Source organism: Arachis stenosperma, chromosome 8 (genome assembly GCF_014773155.1).
Source record: "Arachis stenosperma cultivar V10309 chromosome 8, arast.V10309.gnm1.PFL2, whole genome shotgun sequence".
Classification (NCBI taxonomy): Eukaryota; Viridiplantae; Streptophyta; class Magnoliopsida; order Fabales; family Fabaceae; genus Arachis; species Arachis stenosperma.
The window spans coordinates 9329759-9331532 of record NC_080384.1 but is presented as its reverse complement, the minus strand read 5'-3'; the positions used below and the strand labels follow the sequence as shown (position 1 = coordinate 9331532).

At 37.9% G+C, this 1774-nt stretch overlaps 1 protein-coding gene across 1 annotated transcript; it reads right to left on the bottom strand.

The window, feature by feature from the left end:
* Positions 1–341: 341 nt before the first annotated feature.
* LOC130945339 (protein FAR1-RELATED SEQUENCE 9-like) lies at positions 342–1115 on the bottom strand. Its single transcript, XM_057874072.1, has one exon. The coding sequence runs from the start codon at positions 1113–1115 to the stop codon at positions 342–344; it is 774 nt and encodes a 257-aa protein (XP_057730055.1).
* Positions 1116–1774: the final 659 nt, after the last annotated feature.

The following is a 1774-nucleotide window of genomic DNA, read 5'->3' as shown; positions in this document are numbered from 1 at the left end:
GTTCGGATATTGATATTCATAGTGCTATATCGGATGATGAAGATGATCTTATTGAGTTGGATAAGAGGTCTTTCACCATCATCTGAACCATTAGGTTCATCTCCCATGACGTTGTTGTCAATGTCCTTTTGCCAAGGACATATTGTCTTTTTATGTCCTTCCATTTGACAAACACTACAACGTTGCCGCTTCTTCTTAGATGGTTGTCCTGAGCCTATATTAGTTTGATGCACATATGGATTGCTACTTTTAGCTACACATGACTGAGGTTGCTTAGTGCCTACGTCTGCAGCCTTGTAAGATGAGTACAACTCCATAATGTCACGTGTCTCTTCAAATCTCTATGGGACTTTAGTAGCAACAACAGTCAATTGTTTAAAAAATTTCATCAAGGCACTTTGACGATTAATAACAACAACATTCCTGGTGAACCCACTTGCATCATTGAGTGATAATTTCACCTTTTTTGTCCATCTATCCAAGACTAATGACTGAAGAATCTCACAATTATCTTTGTCAACCAGAACTTTAACAATATGTTTGCAAGGAATTTCAAATGACTCCATTCTTAAACAAGAACACATGAAGATCCTTTCTTCTTGACGAAATTCAACGGTCCACAGAAAATCGGACCTCCCATGCTTACACACAATGTACTTTGAGCAATCATCGTTATTCTCTATATTTAACACCCGCATTGATCCAGCTCTAGAAATAAATGGCCGAAACAATAGAAATATTTCATGAGTGTATACCTCAGCAGTAAATCTCTCTAGCAGCTCTATACAAGTCTGCATGACGGGTACCCAACGTGTAGATTCATAATCAGCATTAAATTCTTTAGAGCGCAAGTGTGCAACACACCTTTGAAAATGCTCTACAAAATTTGTCAAATTATATTGGGACCCCACATACCTTGCCACAACTGAGTGTAAACCTTCATATCTTGAGGTAGTTTTAAAACCAGCAAAAAACTTACTTCTTATATATGCAGTAGCCCACATATGCTTCTTTTCATACATGTTGTTCACCCACGGCTTATCTTCAAGGCCAAATTCTTCAACAAGCTGAACCCACTTATGCTTAAACACGGGAATCTCATAATCTCCCAACATGATTTTCCTGAATTTAGATGTAAGCGATGGATTTTCAACATTGCTAGTCACATTTCAAATAAGGTGACAAGCGCATAATCTATGCCTGACTTTGGGAAATACATCTCTTACTACATTCCTAATCGCCATGTCTCCATCACTTATTATTGAGGTTGGGGTCTTACCCTTCATTGTAAATATGAGTTGAGGCAGGAGCCAAATATATGTATTAGTAGTTTTGTCTACAATTAACGCAACAGCAAAAACAATTGTTTGATTGTGGTGGTTAACCCCGCTGAATATGACTAATGGACAACTATACTTATTCTTCTTGTACGTAGCATCAAAAGCAATAACATCCCCAAAGAGTTAGTAGTCTAGATGGCTAATCTCATCAGATCAGAACAAGTTACGTAACAAATCTCTTGAATCATGACATGCCTTGAAATATAATTGTGGATCCTTCAACCGCATATCCTCCAACTTCTTCAACACTCGTACTGCATCACCAGGAACTTAACGCCTTTGTCGAGCAATCTCACCGTACATATCTCTGGGACCATAGCCAACAAATTTATACCCGCCTGCTTGACTAACTAGAAGACCAAATATCTGTAAAATTCTAATCCCGGACTTTAGCATGTTCATCATTTGCATAATATCTGTCTCTGACATTTTTC